General features: G+C 43.1%; 1 protein-coding gene across 2 annotated transcripts in view; it reads right to left on the bottom strand.

The window, feature by feature from the left end:
- nlgn3a (neuroligin 3a) overlaps positions 1-22,415 on the bottom strand; it is a 114,190-nt gene that overhangs the window by 31,237 nt on the left and 60,538 nt on the right. For both annotated transcript variants that reach the window (XM_058649545.1, XM_058649547.1), the window contains one exon: positions 12,107-12,292. In XM_058649545.1, the coding sequence (XP_058505528.1) occupies positions 12,107-12,292 (186 nt within the window). The remainder of the gene's footprint in view (positions 1-12,106; positions 12,293-22,415) is intronic.

Below are 22,415 nucleotides of genomic sequence, written 5' to 3'. Positions count from 1 at the left end.
GGAGTCCCGGGACATGGTGGAAAAAAGCCACAGAAACCCAGACAGGAAATCTCAGTCACTCAGAAGCCTCATAAAAAAAAGTCTGTGCAGAGGATAGCTTTACCGATAGGACAAACAAGGCTCCAATTAGATAGTGGCTCTGAGGGGAACCCTAAGAATAGCACATTGCGCCAGTGAAGACATATTTATGAGCTTTGTGTGCTGCTCTGTGTTTGGAGAGTAAACACTCCTTTGCATTGTTTTTCCAGCTGGAAAATGGCAGAAGCTCCGGTGCCTTTCGTAATGAATAATAAACAAATCACTGTGATGATTTTTGTGAAATGTGGCGTCGCTACATTTCATTATGCGCTGCAGTGTGAGTAGTGTTCACAGTGGTGGTGGCATCAATCAAGATTAGAGACGTGCCATATGGCTTTGTCAACATCTGAAATAGTGTGGAGGGTGCATGCTCTTCAAACAGCCTTTACTTAAACAGGAAGGAATGCTGCAGGAGTGATGCCTATTTTTCATTATCTAAAATCATGATTGTATTATGTTTGATATTTGATTTGGTTAAATGTTTTGACAGCTTTTGACAGTAAAATCTCAGGTCACCACCTCATTATACCCTTCGAGGCTGCCTCCTGTTTTAAATAAACTGCATTGCGGTTCAAGTGTCGAGGCGCGCAGCGTCTACACTTAAATATATATGTTTTGCAGCAATTAGCCAGGTGTGCTTAGGTGTGGAAATAGCGCTTCTTCACACAGCTACATTTGTCTCTGTGGTGAAGAGTGAAGTGTTCATAATGAACTGCTCGGGAAAGAACCTTCCCTTTAGTGTTTGCTTTTATCTGCATTTGTTAGCTCATAGATAACGTGGGTGTCGCACAGGGAGTTTGGTTTTGAAATCCTACTGTACATTGCTCTTCTTCCTCAGCAAACACCCCGCCAGTAGTTTCTACAGCTGCTTCACAATAAAAGCCTTCCAGCTGTTCAGGGAGCAAAATCATTTTTTTTTTTTCAATAATAATTAAAATGACTTTCACTTACAAAAATTGTACAAACTTTTATTTTCTAGGCTGCCATTTTATTGTAGATATGTAAAGGTCTGTATTCACAGCCCTCTAAGAATAGCTCTTTCTTTCTTTGAATATCAGCACAAAACATACCATTTACATATTAAAATCATCCTTCAGATCATGAAACCCACAATATTCCTACAAACAAAGCGAATATGTCATCAATGTGTCAAGTTTGGATTCTGCAGTTGCCACGGTAAACTTTTCAAATTCCACACATGAGGGCTTTAAGGTGCCCCAGGAGGGTTTTTCTCAGTTAAGCGCCTTCACGGAGTGTTGAATTGTATCTCAAAGGCCAGCCACTGTGGACTAATCTTGTAATATTGATAATGTTGTACAAGCTGAGTCTATCTGGGGCATTTCTTGGAAGACAAATTATTTTTGAATTATCTATCTGACTCGGAAAACCAGACTCCAACGGCGACAGTGTTTAAAATCCAACACTCCCATGTCACTTTGCTGGTTCGGAGAAAGATGCAAATCACTGACTGACTGTACATGTAATTGGAGGATGATTTGTACCTGCTAGTTTGTCGTGGGCATACAAACACATACTGTTTAGACTCAATTAACCATGCAGCAGTGACGTGCGGTGAGGTTCATGACTGGGGAGGCACTAAATCCTTTGGAGTCCGATGTTTGAATCCAAAATAGAAGCTAATATTTCAATGTTTACCTTAATTGAAACATTTAGTTGTTTAAAAGCTTTTAATTATGCTTTAATCAATTCCAAACTGTTCAACAATACGATAGCAAAAGAAAGAAGAATATTTATTAATATAAGGTCAAATTGAAAATCATGTATGATCTTCATATGTATATATATAATAAGTCCGCGCTGTTTTAAAAAACGCCCCCTCTTTATAGAAGAAGAGCATGCAGCGACGTGCACCTGTTACCCACGTACTTTCTGCCTCACCCTGTGCATGTTCACTGAACATTTATGGCCGATCAGAAAGACTGAATAGGTCACTATTCTATACTATAATACATAACACTATAATAGGTCAGTATTTTAGTTGTTATGATGTCCCCTGACCGCACGTCACTGCCGTGCAGTGCCGTGCATTTGTACCCAAATGTTTAAATGCACTTATTGTAAGTCGCTTTGGATAAAAGCGTCTGCTAAATGACATGTAATGTAATGTAATGTAATGTAATGTGCACATAGCTATTTAAAATGTTGTCAGCAGCAACAGCCTCTCTGTCCTGACATGATCCAAAACGAACACTAAAGCTCGATGTAAAGTTCACTACCCATGGGACAAGGATTTGGTTTGGAATTTGTTTAAAAACACTTTGGTAATATTGTTCTCCAACAGTGGCTTTTTTCGATTTTGTGAGTCCCTCTCTTTTACACTGAAAAGGATCTATAGGTTATGTTAGCTCTCTAAGCTAAAAATCTATTACAGCCTTGCAGGCCCAAGAGCTAAAGATTTAGTCTTTTTGTCAGGCTGCACAATGTTAGCCCTTTACCATGGAGGATACTGCTTGTCAGCATGTTTGCTGAAGTTCCTCTCAATGGGGATTTCACTTGTGCTCAGACTATGCAAATTTCATAGCTAAGGCTAATGCATTCGCACTGCCCGGAATTGACTGTCTTGTGAGGTAGGCGACAACACACACACACACACACACACACACACATTTCCATGATTTTCAAGCACATATTACAGTGATATACTACTGGCCTATTATCTTACCCTGAACTTAAACCTGCCCTATACAATTATTCTAACCTAAAACATGTATTCACTTTAAAATGTAAAGGTTATATGTGAACAATATGTAAAACAGTGACCTTTAGCTTTTAAAATGACTGCAACCCCAATTCAAATCATCGCATAAGCATGGCTGCCAGATTTTCCAGAATATGGAAATATGAGGCACAAACCCATACACATACATAACTGCCCCATCATCTGCCCACATTCAACCTATTTGGTTCATTTTCACAAAAGTAACAGACACTAAAAACATTCTATAATTTAAATAATCCACTGACAAAGTGTATGAGAGCGAGGGACGGAGAGTGTCAGCTGAAATTCCCAGTTTTGCTTCCCTGTCTGGTGGAAAAAGTGTCTGTCACACTTGGTAACTTTACGATGCATACAGCTATAGCAGCTCTACTGAACGGTTACACAAGGCGCATTATTGGGTGGGTGGCAGTTTGTGGCACAACAGATCATTGTTATCAGTGAAGCCAGTGTTCCATTTTAACAAGAAATGCTATGTCTCCTACATATAGCACTTTAAATAATTGGAATGCCGGACAACAAAGCACACATGTAGACTTTGAAATATAAAATTCTACAGCACATTATGTCAGCGATAATGATAGCAATGCCATACGTGAAAACCATTCCCTGCATCACATTGTCGCTCTCGCCCAGCAAATCACGCTAATGTAGTCCAACAGTACAATAATTCAACTAATGTTTTTCCGATCCAACACTTTTTATCACATACGGAAGAAAAAAAAACAAACAAACTTCCTTCCAAATCATTCTGTCTACAAGCAGAGGCTGTGGCAAGCAGACTGTATGTAAATGGAATGATATATTTCTGGATGTCTATTACGATGCAGTAAAAGCATGGTTGTTGTTTTTTTTTTCTTCTCGCCTGTGCAGATAAAGTGGTTTTGCCAGAATTAAACGAGCACAAAGTCATACATTTCCCCTTTCAAAAATAACTTAGGAGTTTGGAAATCAGCACCCGTAACCGGCTGAAACACCTGGTAATGTTCCCCGTCCAACTGCAGATGTACATAAATCACATGTAATGCGAACCCATGAAATTGATGAGAAGTGTGTGACGCTGCTATCAAGCAAGCCGTGGCTTCGTAAGCAGCTCCGCTGTATTTGTGGTAAACAGGTGCACTCACACTGAAGGGCTGGTCTCACTGTAGCTGCAGAGGTGATCTGTCATTCACCAACATGCAAGCGCAGTGTGCTCATAGGTCACCGCTGGAGGTTAAAGTTCAGCTAATTATACTGCGGTCGTTCATCTGGCAGACAAACACTGACAACAACAACCTACTTAACATCGCACCAAACGAATCAAAATTGAACAAAATCAAACACTTGTGTGCAGACACTTGTTCCATCGTAGCTTAGGGAAAGGGAACACAACTGTGCAGCAAAGAAAACAAAAAAGGGACAGCAGACACACGGATATAATGAAATGTAAAAACAGTGGTTAACTGACACTAGTGAGCAGTAGCAGAAATTGGGCCAATATGTGTGGAACAAGAGGGAATAAAGGGAGGGTGGGAGGGAAAGTGAGAGATAGAGAAGGTGTGAGAGGAGGAGGAAGGTCAGTAGAGATGTGGAGATGGGCAGAGGAGGAGGAGGTGGAGAGATGAGCCCCCAGTGCTCAGCTGTCAGTGCTTCCTCTGCAGGTGGGGCAGGAGGAGTGCCAAGTCCCTCTCTCCCACTCACACAGACACCCATGCATCGCTCTATAATGGATGCTTTACACTGGTGCCAGAGAGAGAAAGAGTGAAACAGAGAGAGAGAGACATGGTGAGAAGACGAAAGCGAGGCATGGGGGAGGGTGGTGTAGTGGAAAAAAAGAAAGAAACTGCTATGAGGAACAGGGAAAAGGAGCTGAAGAAAATGCCTCAGAGATTAAGGCGGTGGAAACAAGACAGACAGACAGACAGAAATTTCCAGTCATTACACCAATCAAGAGAGGAAGCCGACAAGACAGTCTGGGAACAATATGATGCAGCAAGTGGTTTAACTGATCTAAAGCCTAACTCGATCAAACAAGGCAGGGTCACAGACAGGAGCTGCAGCCACTGCTCCCCTTCCACCTCGGCTGACTGTCACTGTCCACAAGTATGCCCTTGACAGTGATTTATCAAGAATGATTCATAGATGGCATCCACCTGAACAAATGACTTTCCAGCTTCTTCACGGGGGGACTGCAGGTCATCAACAGATGACATATTCTGTAGTCACCTTGTTCATCAGCTTCGATTAGATTCCAAAAGCAATCTCAGCGATGCATCACCACATGTGTCGCGTCGCATTGTCTTGAAGAATATCGCTGGAATAGACTGCGCGTGCCACGTGGCGCTCAAGCTGCCACAGCTCATTGGTACAGTTGTAGATATGAGTTAAGGTTAGGTATATATGGTATATGCAATACTCTATTATATCTCGGCTGATGGGGGCACGGATTTACTAAAGTACTCAATTACCCCCTTGCTTCTTTCTCTGACCTGCTGCTCAGCTCTTTAAGACCTTTAAGTCTATGCTTTATAGGCTCAACTACCTGCTGCAAGCACAGACAGACGGATGGCTGGACTACTCGAATGAACTGCCTCCACTGTTTTTGGGCCATTTGTCAATTCTTCATTCCTCTGCCCTCGCCTGGCTAGGGATAGGTAAAGCTGCCTCCGTCTGATGGACAGCCCAGCTGGATATTGTTTTCTGGAGTGTTACCTCAAACTAGTTATTTGACCTCAGTGGAGTCATCTTTAGCCTAAAAACACCTCTTCCACCTCAAATGACTCCATAGAGCCCGTTTTCTTTTCTTCTTCTGCTTGACACTCTTTCTCTTGTCAGTGGTGAGAGAAAAATAAAACCGACTTGCTGCCAGAAATAGGGCATTACCAATTCTTTTCAAGTTTGAAGAGTATTATTAGTAGTAGGAGGAATTTTATTTCTAGTTAATCCACTATCTTTGTTTTGTAAAAAAGACCCAAAACATTTTTCTTCTCTGCTACACAGAGCCAAACACACTGCCATTCAAAGGATGATGGGAAAATGCCTCATAGGCCATTAGTTCAATTCAGTTGACTTTGATGCACTGATGGCCACAGTATAGAAGACAACAGACCTGAACAGTCAGCGTAAATAAATACAAGCATTCTTTCTCCACAGAGATGGCGTCCCCCGGTTTAATTATCGCTCTTGTCAATCGAGGTGTAAGAATACTGCATCCGACAAGGCGCGTCCCCATTCTCTCGTCTCGCAGAGGTCTCTTTCACACCCTGAGATGCACAGACACCTTTCAGCAAAACAGCCAAATCAAACCTCGAGACAGAAGCACTCTGTTGCCCCAAACACCCTTTACAGTGTCGAGTTGCTGAATGCCTTTGACACTTCAGAAATTGGATCTATTCAACTTCGACAATTGTCCCTGTTTTTTCTCAAGCACAAGGTATTTGCACAACAATGGCAGTACGAATAAAGGACGTGGTTATGTAGCTATCTTTCCTGGCGACTCCCATTCCCATTCCAGCACTTGCAATGTGCCTTTATTTAATGCTAAAACTTGAGGCGATGGATGGCTGATCTACGGGACGCCGAGCCGAGCCAGAAATGAAGATGACACCGAGTGTGGATTGATTGCACCTTCAGATCTGTATGATGAGAGCTCAGCAGAGGGACATAGGGAGTAGGGGGTGTGCAGGCTGTTCCACAAGGAAAACCTCCCCTGGGTCTAATTTCAGAGAGGAAACCCACACGTGTTATTTTTCAAAGGTCACAGCCAGATGTAATATTACAGCTAAAGCAGTGATGTAGTGCAACACTCACACACTCTTCATCTACGTCTACGGCCTGTTGGCCTCCTCCTCCTCCACTCTCAAGAACAGGGTAATGTGGAGCAGTGTTAGTATTAGCTCTGGATTGTGTATCAATATTTCAAGACGGTAACACATCCTCACAATATCCAGCTGTAGCACTACAACCGAGCTTGTGCTTTTGCCTCAAAGGACAACCACGAGCCAGCGTGCACATGGTAAGTGATTGTCAGAGCAGAGGTTAGCTGCTCATGGCAAACGCAGGCTTTAAAATCCCACACCGGGATCACTGTATCAGCAAGATTGACAGTGGCAGATTGATTCGAGGTCCAGTAAATGTTGTTGTCAGTCTCATTTTCTTCCTTTGCAGGCCCACATGTTAAATACATGCCAGAAACAGCACAGTAATCATTTGCAGAGGAATCACTAGAGAACCGAGACTATAGATTATACATTCCTCCTCCTGTAGGTGAACTCAAGCAGGTGGAGATGAAATATAGCAGTTATAAATATAAAGTATATATAAGTATGTGTGTTACATATAAGTACTTGCAAAACAATTATTACTGTAATCACCCTTTTGGAGGACGTCCAGTTAAAAGTAAGTCTGCTTCGAAAAAACTACTTTAGTGATTTATTGACCCAAATAGTTTCCAGTTAATTTAGCAAACGTGACTGTAGGCGAATTGTTTTGACGCGTGCGCACCACGCATGAAACCTGTTGCCCACAGAATTATGCTGTGACTTGGCTTCGTGTGAAACAATGCACATAATGATGATGTATTTGTACATACATAAAGCAAATGAAATAGCATTTACTTGAGGGGAGACATAATAACAATGGGCTCATTAAATTTTGTTTGACTTTTACCGAGCTCCATCACACACGGCTGTGTCTGGTGTAAAGTGGTGTAATGAACAAGCTTCTATATTGATATTATGAAATGCAAATCCACATATTATTAATTCATTATTACATTACAAATTATTGTTGTCGTTGCTACTTAATATCATAATTTAATTGTGACAAACTGATTTGATTCCTCACCACAAAAAAGTTAGACGGGATTATTTGTCAGCGATCAATTATTTGATAAACAGCAAATGTATCCACTGGACAAACATTTTATTCGCTACCTCTATTATTCAACCCACTAATCCTCTAATAAGTCTCATCTCATCGTCTTCCACTTATCCGAGTCCGGGTCGTGGGGGCAGCAGTCTCAGAAGAGAAGCCCAGACACTGCTCTCCCCGGCCACTTCAACCAGCTCCTCTGGAAAGATCCCAAGGCGTTTTTTTTTTTTAAGCCAACTAAGATATGTAATGTCTCTAATAAGTGCAGAATAAAATTTCTATGGAATAATGTACAGTAAAGTCATATATTAGTGCCGCATTCAATAAAATGTGTGTGTGTGTGTGTGTGTGTAAAACTGAGGGTGAAGTGTTTCTTTGCCATCCCATTTTGCCTTGAGATGATTTAAGGACTTGATTTACAAACACATCATCTGCGAATCCTCTGATACTATATCATGAAGGACATGGCAGTTTGTGTCTCTGTGTAATCGCTAAACCATGCTCACTATTCACGAAGTCAACAGCAAGATGTTCACCTTGAACGGCAATCATTGATAAAGGTAATATTTCAGATTTACTCAGAAAAAAACAAATAAAGAAAAAGCCTGTCATGCCATTTTATTAAAGAAATATTCAGATCTCTTTCTGCACTTCCAATTATGCTTTTTCACTCATATATATATATACTCTATGAATTTATAAACCCACCTGTCACACTGCCCTGTTAATGCTTGTGGTTCATGTGGTTTCAGTGTTAACTCTGTGGTGTCTTGCATTAGAAAGCCTTGGTGCTCGTTGCACCACTGTAATAAAACCCAAGCATTTAACATGCACATTTATGGTCCTCAATAACCCAGAAGTCTTAATAAAAATGAAAGCTGACATTGGCTTGAAGGCTCCTCCACACTGGCTGTCTTTAATGTCCAAGACGTTCCATTAAATGGGGAGCACTTCCTCCGAAGCGGAGCTTTTATCCTGATTGCTTACAGGAAGAGGGGGGGAAAAAAGAAGCAAAATGACCTTCAGCGCCTCTAGAACTAGCCCTTCCCTCGTGTGTGCCTTGTTGATAGTCACTGCTGCGTGCGCAGACGTGGACATCTGGGAAACGCACACTGAAGCAGACACACTCGTGTAGATACAGCCTCTTTCCTTTAGGTTGTACGGGGTGAAACACATGCTGACTTACACAAGTATTAAGAGATCTATGTAAAAAACAACAACAAAAAAAAAAAAAACATTTGAGTCATTGGCCACTTGGTATTCCGTTCACATGCAAAGAAGCCATCTCGCTTTCAAATCATAATGATCATTAGGCGATAGGGAAAAAGGCAAATCTGCATGTTCGATGAATGCCCGTGAGACAGATAGATAATACATGGGACTTGCAAATGTCCTTGCTTCTGAAATTCTTCAGCTGATTTCTGTTTGAAGCGGGAGAAAAGGAAGATGGGGGACAGATATTTCCCTCTGCAGGAACACAACTGTTGAGCTATATTTAATAAGCTGGTCAAAAACACTCCTGCTGAGAGACTGTGCTTTTAATGACCATTCTCCCTCCAAAGTTTCAGATGTGCAGCTAGATTGCTTGCCACAGAGAAGACAAGGCAGCCATCTTATTAACAGCAACACAACACACACACACACACACACATACGGCAGACTAGGGGGCAGAAACCCAGAGAGGCAGAAGGGTAGAGACACTCTGGCACATGGAGAGAAAGCGTGTGTCCCTTGCATGCTTTTACTGTGTGTGAAGGCAGGAAGACAGATGGGTGCAGTGAGGGGGAGATAAGATGAAGGAGGCAGGGCAGGGACCAGTGTCTAAAAAATCCAACCCTCAAGAGAGGACATCCAAGCCAGCATCCACACACACACACACACACACAGCAGAAAGAGTAGGTTCAGTGATGGATGTACCCTATGACTGAAGCCCCTGCACGCCCACACGGAGGTGCCACTAAGGCCAGTCCAGAGGAGCCGGCAATCAAAGAGAGAGAGGCTGGAGGGCTGGAATGATATAGGATCCAGCTTATTAAATAGGCTTCAGGAGGAGCATGGAGCATCTGAAGTAAGTTGTCGTCCTGCCACCAACAGGCACCAAAGAAGTCTCCGTTAGAGGGAAAGTCTATGCACTATAGGCAGTGATGACAGACTGTGTACAGTAAGAGTGGGAATACTGTCATTAAGTACACCGACACACTGGGGAGCTCCAGAACAGTGTGTCATTGCTGATTTACTTCCCCCTTTTTTACCTGGGCCTTGTTTTCCTGCATCTGAGCAGCAGGTGAAGGGAAATATTTGTGTGCAGGCATATGTGTGTGTGTGTGTGCAGGTGTGACTGTGTGTGTGTGCGTGCGTGCATCTACAAATATGTTGCAATAGCATCATTCAGTGTGACGCTGCCATTCTAAGTGCCTGTGTGTTTCTATTTCTATTTGCTAGCGAGACTAAAAAGTCAAATCAGGAGGTGTGGGTGGTGCCATCCATACAGTGAGCGGTTGACAATTTTGTTTTTGACGTAAACTAGAAAACTTCACATAAGGCGCTTTTTCCTGAGCTGCAGCAGTCTGCTAACAGAGTTAGAAAACAATTACACAAATCCATGACTAGAGGCCACCTGAAACCAGGTGTGCTCGTACCACAGTGTGTAATTCATTTGATTATAGATTTTTTACTTTCATTTTCACAGCTTTGCGGATGCAGACACTGATTCCTTTCTTGTGTACTCTGTCGTCTTGGCAACAAGAACGTCTAGGCTTCAGTTTGACAGTTATGGTACAGGAGAGGAGGGGCAAGGTACAGCGGAGGCTGAGAAAGCAGGTGCAAAATAACATTTCTCGCCTCAGATTTCCGGTCTCATCCTGCAGCCCACTCCAGTTCTAAACTTTACACAATTACAACAATCTGTGCTCTGAGAGAAACTGTGAAATCTGATTGCCATTGGTAACATTCACAGCAAGAATCCTGGCCTGATAGAAGGTTTCTCGTTTCAATTTCCTATGATCCCTCAAGTTTTACTGGCTCTTTTTTTCATCCCATCAGTGGGGCATACATTTTTATTCAGGGAAAAAAAACAACAAAAAAAAACAGACCCAGTAATATCCAATTTACTGGAAGGCAGAGGAGATGGTTTCACTGGCAGTATAATAACATGCTACATGGAGCGTAGCATTATGGAGTATGAATAAAAAGCATTTATGGTAAAAATTCAATCGAAAAGCAGTCATCATTCATCGGAGGAAATCAAGGCAATTAGTAACACTTTAATGCAAATTGGAGAACGCAAAACAAATCACAAATCCCTGGCACTGTGAGGGAGCCCAAAGAAAAGCAGCTCAAATGACCTCTTTCAAAATTCTGACTCTGCCGTAAGTAAGTAAGTAAGTGTTAACGTGTGGGGCTCGTGCGGCTGTACTTTATAGTTTCAGACCAACTCTCTCTCTAACAGAACTAATGTAGTTCACTTCCATATAATGTACAGTAAATACCCTGTGTTGAATTGTGAACAGAGCATCTCTGGCTGGTTAACAACAACGTGTTCACAGGCGGACGACGTGACCCAATGTAAAGATTTCTCATTTAGAATGTTAGCACAAAATAAACGATGTGAAACTTGAACATTGCTTTCCAACAACACTTCAACGGTAACCTGATGCGGACACACAACGCTGCTATCCATTATATTCAAGAAAACAGCCATCTTTTAAACATAGGGAGAGTGATAATTGCAGGTTAATAAGGACAGTGTGGGGTTTATGTGGCTCTGCAGGGTGCAGCTGGGGGTTTATATGCTTAGCTGGAGCTCAGAGAAAAGGTTCAATCACATGGGCAAATACGCTTCCTGCAAGAACTTGCATGTAAGCTCCATTTTAATAGAATGATGCATTAGAGGGGCATAAGGATGAGGCATGTTTACCACATGTCCAGGTTAAGCACGCATGCTGCATTTAGTACTAAAGACATGGCCAGTGTGGGCAGTAAATCATCATGAAGTAGCATTAAGGCAGCGAGCAGATAAAAAAAACACTGAATACAAAGAGAGCGGTGGGTGTGTGTATGTCATGCACCCTGAATATGTCTGCCACTAGATAGTCTCTGTGGTACACTCTGTCCTCCTTTATCTTGCTTACAAAGACACATTCAAACCTCCATGTTTGTTTCACTCACACGTTACACGAACAAACCAGAAAAGTCTCACATGTGGTTTTAAATGTGCCGTGTCGCTCCGGTTTCCCGAGCGAAGTGAACATCACGGTCCTTTAAATGCAAACACCTGCCTCTTCACATTCACCGGGCTGCACAGTAAAGCAGAATGCATTACTGAATAACTTGTGGCCTGCATCGCCACGTTTCTAATATCAAGCTGCCTACACACCAGCAGGCATGAGTTCTACAGCTGTATCACCCATCCCCCGTCCCTGCTGTGCTGTACTGTACCTTCAGAGTGATGGGAGAGGGTGAGCAGGCTGACACAGGACGCTCCAATCCCAGAGCCAAACACAGTGATGCGGTTGGAGTCTCCACCGAAGAAGCCGATGTTCTCACTAATCCACCTCAAAGCCTGGATCTGGTCCAGGAGCCCGTAGTTCCCTTTAGCGGCCTGGTCACCAGTACTGAGGAAGCCTACAAAACAAACAAACAAAAAGGATTGGGAGAGTTAACAAAGGAAGGGAAGACTAAACTGGTCAAAATCACTGGATCGGACAGATACAAAATGGAAAGTCCAATACAATAAAAATCAGCAGAGGCATGTTGTGGGCTGTTTTTTTCTTCTTTATGGCAAAAGGAACGTCACGATCGGAGAATTACATCTTTTAAATAGCTTGAAATGGCACAAGGGTGTTGTTAACAGCTTCACAGTTTAAAAGGTGTAAAATGACTCGGACTGATGATATACTCGAGTACGCAAAAAAAGTTGTATCGTGCCATCCCTATTTTCTCAAAGCAAAAGAGACAAGGAGGAAGGAAGACCTTGCACATGTGTGTACACAGCTATGAACTGTCCATACACACCTGCAACTGACCCTGATTTCAGTTTGTTGAACCCTCGTGGCAGGTGACAGCAGCGGTGAGATCATGACTAATTCAATGACACGCCTGTTGGTAATAGAGGAGTGTGCATGGCCACATATCATCTACACGTTATGGGAAATCAATAGCATGTCTCCCTGGGTGTACACCTATCACCAGATATATCGAGTAGTCGTGATTAAAACCTTACAAATCTATGAAAAATTCATAGACGGAGTGAGAGAGAGAGAGAAAAAACACCATAATACAATTTACAGTCACATTGATGCTGTAAACACCTCCGAATGGACTGCCACCTCATTATATTTCCCATCAGAGTTACCATCTCCCTCTCATACCCTGTGGTGGTGCACACACTTTCTGGAAGTTCACAACAGGCACTATCCAGGCACATTTTCCTCCGTGACTGTGTAATCTGCTATATGATGCCTGAGTCGGACAGTGAACCTCTTGTGGGTACATCAGAGCTCGTGTTAACACACCACCCTCTCCTCAGCTGCTCTCCAGGGCCTAAGCTCTGCTGAATGATGGGTAATCGAGAGTCGCATGAGAAGATCAAAGGCAAGCACCCCCCCCCCCCCCCCCCGAAGTCCCCACAGTGGACTCGCTGTCCATCAAACCCACGGACATGCATGCGCGGTGACAGCGAAGGGAAGACGCGTGGAACCCGAGACCCTTCTCTCTTTAGCGGCAATATTGGCAAACAGTTCACAAACAATAAATGTGCTGGGGGTGAGTGTTCACAAGCCTCCAGTGATGGTCCTTCAGTATTGTTTGTAACATCTATTTCATGGTCTATGCCTCCATATAATGATAAGCTCTGTGTTTAAGACCTAAGGGGGGAAAGGGAATAGCTTTGATATCAGCAATCAAAAAAAAAAGAGATCAAATTTGTGTGTGTTTGTGTGTTTTTTTGTTGTTTTTTCCCACTAAGGTCAGCCCATCAAAAACACTTCAACACAAATAGGCAAATAGGAAAACTGATGCTCCAGGCTCATTAGCTGTTTATGGTATGTTTGTACAAAACAGGATGCCAATGCCTGTTTCTTTCTTTCTCTGTGTATCAGAGGCTATAGAGGGCACAGCCTCCTGCCTCACCCACAGCAGCTCACCCTCCTCACCCCAACACGCCTGTTGGCAACAACAAAGTGGGTGGGGAGAGGAAAACTCCAGGCCCGATCGACGATAGGGGAGAGGTGGTGGCACAGGAAGCAAAGCAGGAGACAAATGGATCAACAGATGGTCTCCTTCAGTCGCATCCCTGCGGATGACAGAGTGGCAGCGCACATGCAGAGAGAGAGACAGAGAGAGAGACAGAGAGAGAGCGAGAGAGAGATAGAGATGAAGACAGACAACAGTGGAGGGGAAGAGAAGAGGACTCGATCCAATGGAGGAGCTTTTCCTTTTCTTTTCCTCCTGCGGCTACTCCTCATATTCTTTCATAACTAAAGGACAACAGCTTTTACAACCCTCAGCCGGCTGCTGTGGAGGGGGAGAGAGGAGACGTGACTCTCCCAGAATAACCCTCATTTGTGAAATGGTTCACACTTCACCAATTGTGTGTCAGATGGGTTACAAAATGTCAGGAGACTGGCATGTAAAAGGGATTCTGTGCAAGTGTTAGCCAAATTGAAAAGATATAATAAACATTATCCATTTGGCACTGTAATATGAGGCAATGCTAAATGACAAAATGTAAATCATTAGAGTTGGATCTCCAGCTGGCAGAAAGAAGCACAGCTCAGTCGTCTGAGTGTGCTGTGACTTTTTGTTTAGCTGTGTTGATTCTTTAGCATCTAGAAACGAAAATGGTCATTAAAATGGAGATGTGGACGACAGTATCTGCAGGCACATTTTAAAAATACATCTAATATGGCTGCTGGTTATGTTTTAATTGGAAAGGTGAACAAAATTATTTTCTTTGGAAAGCAATTAAGATAGCAAAATTGTTTTTATACACAGCTATTCTAATTTATTCTCTATATTCATGGCAGTCCATTGTTTTTCCTGCACGGACCCAAAGTGTGTTTTTCATTTCATGCGTCTTTCTTTATGTCCACTTATACATAACCTGCAGTCTTATAGTCTGCTTATTTCTTGACCTACAGAAACATACGTGTTAAACAATGACAGTTTGTGAACTCATTTGGCTTCATCTGTGGTTTGAATAACCAAAATTTCTCCTAATCTCACCAGGGGGATTGGGTTATAGATTTCCAGCTCTAGCAGATGATCCCCTTCTGATGGGCACTGTGTGGGCTTTGGCTGCCCATGAACTGTGATGTGCTGGTGACAGTTCACAGCACACACCTACACAGGACCTTGGGATTTTGGGCTGCAGCACTGTGTGCTTCTAAACTACTTGGTCAAGCTTGTTATGCGCGAGACCGCATTGCTCCGCCGGACATTCAGCCGATGCAGAGTAGCTGTGAGTTAGAATAAGATTTCAATTACAAACGCTCATCACATATAACCCTCATCTTCGAAAGATGCTCGAATTCAAATCAGTATGCAAATTCTCTTTGAAAAAAGATATGACCAATCGACTTTGGCATACGCACTGTGCACAATTACAGTTTCCATTTGGAATTTAATTTAACAAACATAAAATAATAATTAAATAGTAAACGGCTGAAGTTGATCTGGTACTTTGAAATTAAAATGCATACAAATGAATTCTGAAGTGATTTGATTTTCTCTGTGACATTACTCATCTTGTCTGTTGTTCGTTCTGTAACAAACGACAGATTATGCGCGGGATATTTTTCAGTTCAGTAAATGACGTGAGGCACAAGCTTCATTTTATGTCCACAGGTGGAATCTAATTTTGTTTAGAGAGAAATCAAGAAAGAAAACTTTCCGTCTTTTTTTTATATGACTGATCTTTATTTGTGTTAGGGACCAATGATCATGTACACACTAAATCCAAAATATATTTAATGAGATTGTAAAAGCATCACTTGTTAAAGGCCACGTCCACAAACGGCAGAAACTAAAGATTAACATCTAACCTGCCTTCACATGTCAGATGCATTAGAGAGTGGAATTGAGCGTTTCTTATCCCCTGCAAACCAGCTGTATGAGCTAATATGTTAGTATGTGTCCTGACTGATTACAGGATGTGTCTGCTCTTCCTCGACAGTGATGCACTGCATGTCTGCCACACAAAGAGCCGTTGTTTTCCATAACATAGACAGAGATTCAGTAGTGGTTTCACTTGGAATGACCGTTGGTTTGGTTGTGGCTTGGTAAGGTCACACCTGTCACCTTGCATTGACCTTTCCAGACAACATACTGTGTGAATGCAGCACAGCACCGCTGCCCCGTCACTATAACAAGATCTGGTCAATGTATTGTATACAGCATGTGGACAGTGTCCACTCTTTGCAGAGTTGGAGCTTTAGCAGTGCATGAAGAGCGGAGTCTGACGTTTAGAAACTAGAAGACGATGGCTCAAATCTCATTTTCACAAAGTCGGTCACATAGATGAATCGCCTGAATATCAGCAGAATGGAGTTTTGTTCTAATCGAAGAGGACAGCACAGAGCAAGGCGCCACCTAATGCATTTTGTGGATTCAGATTTGTGGATCGTTAATTGTCAATATAGGCACACGCCACTATCTCAGTCTAAAGCGAGCGTGTCTGTTTCCTCCTAAGCTGCGGCAGTGATTTCCTTTAGAAATGTCCCTCAGCATTGATATTACTCTATTGATTATGATTTAAATATCTGTTTCCCATATGGTTACCTATAACTCATACTGTAGCGGAAAGAGGTGATGATAATGATCGCTCTGACCCTAGACATCTCTCTAAGCCTGGTCTCCCAGATAATGGAATGCGTGTAAAGTAATGGCAGAGGGTGAGAGGGAGGCGAGGAAGGGTGAGGGTGAGGGCAAAAGCTTGTTATTGAGCTGAAGAGAGGGCTTTCACATGGGCAGATGGAGGGAATGGATAGGGAGGTGTGGAGGAAATGAGAAGGAAGAGGAAGAGGAGGAGATGGAAATAACATTGATGACGTAACAGAGGGAAAGTTTTTGGGTTTTCTGGTGAATTCATTCTCCCTTTTACTTCATCTTGTATCTTTTTCCCCCTCTCATCCTCTCCCTCTTTGGGGCTGCTGGTTAACAAGGCTGTCTGTGTCTTAACTCTCCTTCAGTGCTCCCCTCCCCGTCTCCCTCTTGCCCTCTCCCTCTATCTTTTCTTCCCCCCCTCTCTTCTCTGGGGAAATAAAGGCTCACACAGTCACAGCCTTGACAGCCTCCCCTAAGAGTCCCTCCCTACAAAAGAGATCCAACTTCCCCCCCAGCCAGGCCCAGGCTGAATGGGAGCCTCTGGGGTGTGGATGAGAAGCAGGGAAGGAAAGGGGGCCACCCTCCACACAGCCACATAAAGGCCCTGTGTGTCAGGCTCATGATGAGCAGGGGACATACCCAGTGGTCTGTCCTCCACAAGGAATTTTTCCTTTAAAATTTTTCTTTTTTTCTTTCTTTTTTTGGGTGGGGGTGAATACTTCAGTGGAGTTACACGACTAAAACAAAGGGCTGGGTGAAGATATGGGTGCAGGGTGGGGACGTGGACCTGAATAAAGGTGACTGCCACTTGGATCATTGTTAACCTAAGCAGAAGGGCGAGAGACTAAGAGAAGCAGCGAGAGAAAGAGAGGAAGAAAGGGAGACAGAGAAAGAGAGGAGGCACAAGAAAGCCTCTTTATAGCGGCCAGAACATTGCAGGCCTTTCACCCAACGCCGCATGCTTGTTTCCGGTGGCAGAGAAAATAAAGACTTGAGGGGTGAAAAACTTTTTGACCATTACGCCAACAAATGGTTAGCTCTGTAAGAAAGAAGACGGTATACTTGTAGAATCAAACTAGAGATGGTGAAAGGAAATTAAAGCAAGGAACCTTTAATTCCTGATTATAAATCAATATGTAAAGGAGGCTACAGTCACGATGTTGCAGGGGCATGACTGATGGCACTGCAGGTGAGTTCAATCTGAATGACAACATGCTCACTTAACTGCCGCTCTTTGCTGAAAATGTGAACAGACTGATGACTAACAGAAGCCCTTAATGCTTTGGCTTGAGTATTAGTCTCAGACACTCTGCATCTGTCATGACACAGACAGATGCAGAGTGTGCAGCACGAACTGGCACTGCTGCTGTATTGTGCGCTGAAAGGTGGATGCACTGAAAGGCGGGCGGGTGCACGATGATGAAGATAGTGCATCGCGCATACTGGGCTGCATGGTTACAGACCGAGCCGCTCAAATGGAAAATGTGGTTTGCACTGAAAATATACACCGAAGTGTCAAGATGGAAAATGGGCGTCACACAAAGAACAAACTCATCAGATAGTCCCTAAAACCCGGTTCTCTAACAGACTGACAAAGGTCTTCTTACAGCACACTGGGATGAAAAAAAAACATGGGTTGTCCTGCATGTGCATTTGAAGCTGCTTAATCTGATTGTATGATGTGTCTGGGTGGTCAGGTAATACTATTCAAGGGCTCCAGGTGAACAGCAGCTCTGGCAGTAACTACAAATGAGCAGTTTGCATATGCATGACCCCTGGCATCTAAACACCACTCAATCAATCACACAGCGACCACAGCAGCAGCGGTCAGCTTTCATTTTTGTTGCTCCCCTTTTTGCATCTCTGTGTTCTCTCCCTGCCATGTTGTCTGTATCGCTGTGCTCTCACACTCTTCCTCGGTTCTCCACGCATACGCTCTCCATTTTTTCCCCCTGCTATATCACTTTCTCTCTTCTGTGTATCTCGCAAAAATCTTTCTTTCGGTGAACGGCACAGACTCTGGATTCTCAAAGACAATAAAATGCTTTTACATTAAGAGGCGCTTTGCATCTCGCAGCTGCTGCGGAGGCACGTCTGCACACTCCCACAGAGGGAGAGGAAGAGCCACAACAACGAGGTTAAGCAGCACTTTGGTTCCACTCGGAGGAACATAGAGAAGAGACTTCATGAACAATAATTTGCTTTTACTTGACTTTTCTGCTGTATGTGCACTAAAAAAAAAAGGAAGTATTCGTACAACAGGTCTAACATCCTGTGTGTGAAGGAAGCAACACTGCGTGCAGGGTGATCTAATGTTAGCTGCACACGTTATTTAAAGCATGGAGTCGTGGTGATATCATTTGGTGAGAAGGTTGAGCACCGCCCAGTGCAGGGAGGACAGAGCAGTGTGCACTAATGTACTGTGATACCGCGAAAGAGATCAGAGCTCAGCTTATCAAAGCACATCAGTGGAGCAGAGGGAGAGAGAAAGGTCATCATTTAGAGGATCTCAAAAGCCCAACTCCTCTTTTCCTCGGGTTGGAGTAGCTCTGATAGCAGGGCGTAATGAGTTTAGCTTTGGATGAACCTTTGTAAAGAGAACAGGAGAAATAAACCCAGGAAGATCATTCTGCAGCCTTTATTCCTGATATTGTGCATGCTGTCTTCTTATATTTGTTTATTGGTAAACACCTGCCAACTTTAGCTGTAACTCAGAGGCAAATTAAATAAACATCTGTTTTCATGGGGTTTAGTGCTGCGATGTGTACTGTATGAGTGACGCTTTATTTGTCTTCAGAAGGGTATAATATTTCTGGCTACAAAATGTTGTGCCGCTGCCAGTGGAGTGGAGTTCTGATTTGGAAACAGCTCCAAAATTTACAAGAAACCAGGATTTGCTGGGAAACATGATTTTTGATCCTGCTCAACACATTGAAGGAAGAGTTTGAAGAGTCTGCATCGCTCGTTATACATTATGTGCCTTTCCGGTGTTTCACAATAAGAAACACTGATAAAGTAGCCACAACATTAACACTGGTTTATTTAGAATAAATGCCATGTTGCTGCTTTACAATGAATACCAGTGTTAGCAGCCCTTATCTCTGAAAACACTTGTTTGCGAAAGGCTTGCTTTTTTTTTTTCCCTTTTCTTGAAAAACAATCAAAGTAAGTAATTCTGTAAGAGTGACCTCAGTTTAATTATACATATTTATCTATTCTGTATAGTAAGGTATTCAGTGTCACATGGGCAGCAGACAAGTTTAGGAAGTCAGAAAGTTCTGACAAGATGACTTTGTGTCCGTTTCAGTGTCAATTGTAGACATACAGGATATCGCTATCCTTATTGTTTAAGCCTCTCAAGGGCAGGGCAGGGCAGTAATATAGCAAATTGTAGAAGCTGCTTAAAAAAAATATTTAATGATGAACATTTTGTTGTAAAACGCAGAATTATAATGGGCCTTCCTTTGTCATAATGCCCCAGACTATGCTAATGCTAGTGGGTACATCTCCACTGAAATAACAACAAACAAATGACAAATAACAACAAATGACAAACCTTTAAAAAAAAACAAAAAAAAAAACAAAATACCTTACAAGTTATTACAGAAGAAGGCAGATTAATTAAGGCTACCCAATTATAGATATAAAAAATATATATTTTTGGTTGCTTTAACAACTTAAAAAACAGGAGGTGAAAAAATGAACCAAGGGGAATCACTTTGTGATCTACCAAAGAGCAAGGGCATTTATGTTTGGAACAATTAGGAAGTTTATATGCAACCTGTTTGGCTCTGGGCTCAGGCCATGGGTGTATGAAAGACTAAGTGGCAGCGCCGTGGCACAGAGTGAGCGTGCGCACGGACACTGTGTGAAGAGGAGAGCTTCCAGCTTTGTTTGTTTGTGGGTGTGCGTGTGCAAAGCGGCGAGTGCTGAGCAAAGGGGGTGGGGGGCGGGGGGGCGGGGAGGCGGAGGGGGGGTCCGTATGCAGTGCAGTGAGGGAGGTATGGATATTAATCACCAGGACGAGCACGGTTTCTGTGGCGCCGGGTGGAGATGGATGGGGTGTGAGTGCAGTGATGTCACCCTGACAAATGGACCGGCCATGTTGGCTGAGACTTGCACATCGCCTCTCATTTCAATTAGTTCCTCACACAACAACCCACCTCACCCACAATCTGCAGGTTACACCGTAACAAACACACACACTTTGGCCACAAACACACCCCCTCCCCCCTCCCCCCTCCCGTGACCCAACCCGTGGCACGGCCCTCTAACAAGATGCAGTGATCTGTAAGAATACAGTGCAGCTCCTTTAATTAATCTAACTCAATTATGACAGCACTTTTGCTCTTGGTCCCAGCAGCCAGTCACTCATTACCATTCATATTATCAGCCAAGTGCACTGACTAGGTCTACGGCCAGACAGCACGCTAGCCACTGAGAACTGGCAAAGAGTCAGTGGGTGTGTTTACGAAGTAAACACTGGGCACTGGCAGTGTATTTTCCCACAATATCAATTTAATGAAATGCTGGAACAATGGCACCAGGAGCAGTTGTATAGGCCAGTGGTAATGGCATGCATTTGCTCTCCGATGGAGGAAAACGTAGAAGAGCTGGATCAGCCATTTTGACAAAGTGAGTTCAGGTATTAAAGGTCCTCAATAGTTGTTTATAGCCTTGTTCACAAAAGCTATACACAGCTAACTAATGGTGCCAGGGCTGATTTTAAAGGGTCAGTCACCCATAAAAGAAGTATTAAATCTGCTTTCAAAGGTCTGCTGCTGCTTATCAGAGGCAATAAGTATTATTTGAAACTCCCTCTTATCCTCAGTGAACTTTGACAGTGGATGACTTCACTATACAATGCACTTTCCCCCAAGCTATTCCTTCTAAAGTACCTCTCAATCACCACCTTACACCTCCTGCACCTTCTTACGATCCACTTGCTCCCCTTTTCCTCACCATCTGACCTCTGCCTCTCTCTGCTCTGATCGTCACGGTCTTCCCACCAGGAGGATGGTGCAAGACGTCCACTTTGATGTGGGCTAGGGCGGCCTGGGCCACGTGACGCTGAACTAGGCTGCGTACCGAACAGTGAAGTGCTAAGTTGGGGATTTTATCAGCGTCTCTTGGGGCTCCTGCTCCAGTTCCAGCTTAACATCAGTGGTGGGTATCTCTTCATCTGCCTGTCAACAAATCAGGAGGTTAATACCAACCCTATAGAAAGCAGTGAGGAAAGGGATGGGACTTCAATGTGCCCCACATTTAATTAGACCCCGCCATATCTACATTTAGCACAATAGCGCTACATGCATGTAAGAGGTTCCTTAAATGGGCTTCATATTTATGAAGCCCATTTAAGAGCTATACGACTCATAATTGTAGCTGTTGTTTGAGCTACAATTATGTACTGTAGGAAATGGCGATGCATCAACAACGACACAGCTTGTGATGCATCTCAATTTCCTCCAGTATTACATACAATATTGAAAAAACAATTTCATGTAAGTGGTGTAGAAGGTATGTTTAAAATAAATAAATAATATACACACATGTACATATATATGTATATATATATTAATCAAGAGCATATTCATACATTATACTGTATATCCAAAGCAGGATATTGTGTCTCTGAAGTGTCACGTACTAAATGGAAAGCAGGAACTTCCACAAAGATGCAAATCTGCGGTTGTGTGGTTTGTTAACAGTGCTACCCGACACCAATCGATCGTGAATATTGGCAAATGGATTCCTTTCTGGTTCAAGGAAACTGAAGCCACTGGTTTTTCTACAGATGCCGAATTTATTATATTCCACCTTGTGAGGGTACTTGGTTTGCTTGGCTTCACATATTCCTTTGTTGATGAAACATGGCTGTTCTCTCACTTCAAGAACAGTGGGAAATGAAAAATGGATGAAA

This window comes from Solea solea, chromosome 14, assembly GCF_958295425.1.
Source record: "Solea solea chromosome 14, fSolSol10.1, whole genome shotgun sequence".
Classification (NCBI taxonomy): domain Eukaryota; kingdom Metazoa; phylum Chordata; class Actinopteri; order Pleuronectiformes; family Soleidae; genus Solea; species Solea solea.
The sequence above is the reverse complement of the archived record's forward strand: the minus strand, read 5'-3'. Positions and strand labels throughout refer to the sequence as shown.